Here is a 1,594-nt window from a genome sequence, read left to right as displayed (position 1 = left end):
CAGCCAGGTGTCGGGTGGGGTCCAGTTCGGTAGCCACCGGATTTCATCTCTGCTTTTTGCAGATGATGTGGTGTTGTTGGCTTCTTCGAACCAGGACCTGCAGCATGCACTGGGGCGGTTTGCAGTAGAGTGTAACGCAGCTGGGATGAAAATTAGCACCTCTAAGTCCGAGGCCATGGTTCTCGACCGGAAAAAGGTGGTATGCACCCTTCGGGTCGGGGATGAAGTCCTGCCTCAGGTGGAGGAGTTCAAATATCTGGGGGTCTTGTTCACGAGTGACGGTAGAATCGAGCGTGAGATTGACAGGCGGATCGGTGCTGCGGCCGCAGTAATGCGGTCGCTGTATCGGTCCGTTGTGGTGAAGAAGGAGCTGAGCCGAAAGGCGACGCTCTCAATTTACCGGTCAATCTACGTTCCTACCCTCACCTATGGTCATGAGTTGTGGGTCATGACCGAAAGAACGAGATCAAGGATTCAAGCGGCTGAAATGAGCTTTCTCCGCAGGGTGGCAGAGCGCTCCCTTAGAGATAGGGTGAGGAGCTCTGTCACACGGGAGGAGCTCGAAGTAGAGCCGCTGCTCCTCCACATCGAGAGGAGTCAGCTGAGGTGGCTTGGGCATTTACATCGCACGCCCCCATCGCAGGATATTTACTAATAGTCATGTTGTTGTCAGGATATTAGAATTTTGTGGCAAAATAAATATTTTCTAATGACTTCAAAATCAGATTGTGCTTTAAAAACTATTGTATTGTAGACTAATTTAACTCAAAAGTAAAATCTTTGTGCAGTATTATTTGTCCCCTGTATGACTGTATTATTTTATATAAAGCGATATGCTATAAAAACTCCTAGCCTTCTTCAACAGGAACGTTTTACAGTGCTGGTCATCAGGTATTTGGCCCTGGTTGTGCAACAACCACAACATAGAAAAACAACCTCTGGATGCATAAAAGGGAAACAGAAAGTGCAAGGACGTTAAGATAGGCCAAGAGAGATCAAGGATCTGCTGTGTTAATTCTTTTGACCCGCCGTAGAGAAATTTCTAGAAACCACAGTATATCTTTTTGAAGTAAAAGTGAATCAGACCTTTTCAAGGTAAAACACAGAAAGCAGTCCAGGGCAAAGAGTTATTTCAACAACTGTACATTGCTGCTTTATTTTTCAGCAGATAAAAAGTAAATAAAATCTCTCACCTGTGACCTGCACACTGATGCGGAAATAGACATCACTGGTACTAAGATATCTCTCCACCAGGATGTAGTACCACTGCTCCCATGCAGGAACAACTGTCTCTAATTCACACAGGTTCCACTCCCTGCAGTCGAAGGCACTTGAGTTATGAACCGGTGGCGCCCGCGGTCTTATCTTCAGCACCACAGGACAACTGTCGCTGCTCTTGTTCTTGGTGCTGCAGTTTACCAGCTGGACTTTTACCTTTGATATATAATTAGGGATGAACACTCTGCACAAGGAGACACACACACAAGTAAACACATAATGCATAATGTTTTATGCAATAATAACAGCTATATAGAGTGGTATGAAAAAGTTTGGGCACCCCTGATAATTTTCAAGATTTTTGTATCATTGGTTA

The 1,594-nt window shown here is 45.2% G+C and overlaps 1 protein-coding gene across 1 annotated transcript in view; it reads right to left on the bottom strand.

Moving 5' to 3' along the window:
* LOC103396940 (transmembrane protein 8B-like) overlaps positions 1-1,594 on the bottom strand; it is a 69,090-nt gene that overhangs the window by 54,146 nt on the left and 13,350 nt on the right. Inside the window, exon 5 of the mRNA XM_008335184.3 lies at positions 1,194-1,462. Within this exon, the coding sequence (XP_008333406.2) occupies positions 1,194-1,462 (269 nt within the window). The remainder of the gene's footprint in view (positions 1-1,193; positions 1,463-1,594) is intronic.

The sequence above is a fragment of the Cynoglossus semilaevis genome, chromosome W (genome assembly GCF_000523025.1).
Source record: "Cynoglossus semilaevis isolate Cse_v1.0 chromosome W, Cse_v1.0, whole genome shotgun sequence".
NCBI lineage: Eukaryota > Metazoa > Chordata > Actinopteri > Pleuronectiformes > Cynoglossidae > Cynoglossus > Cynoglossus semilaevis.
Note: the sequence above shows the minus strand (reverse complement) of the source record. Positions and strands in the feature narration are given on the sequence as shown.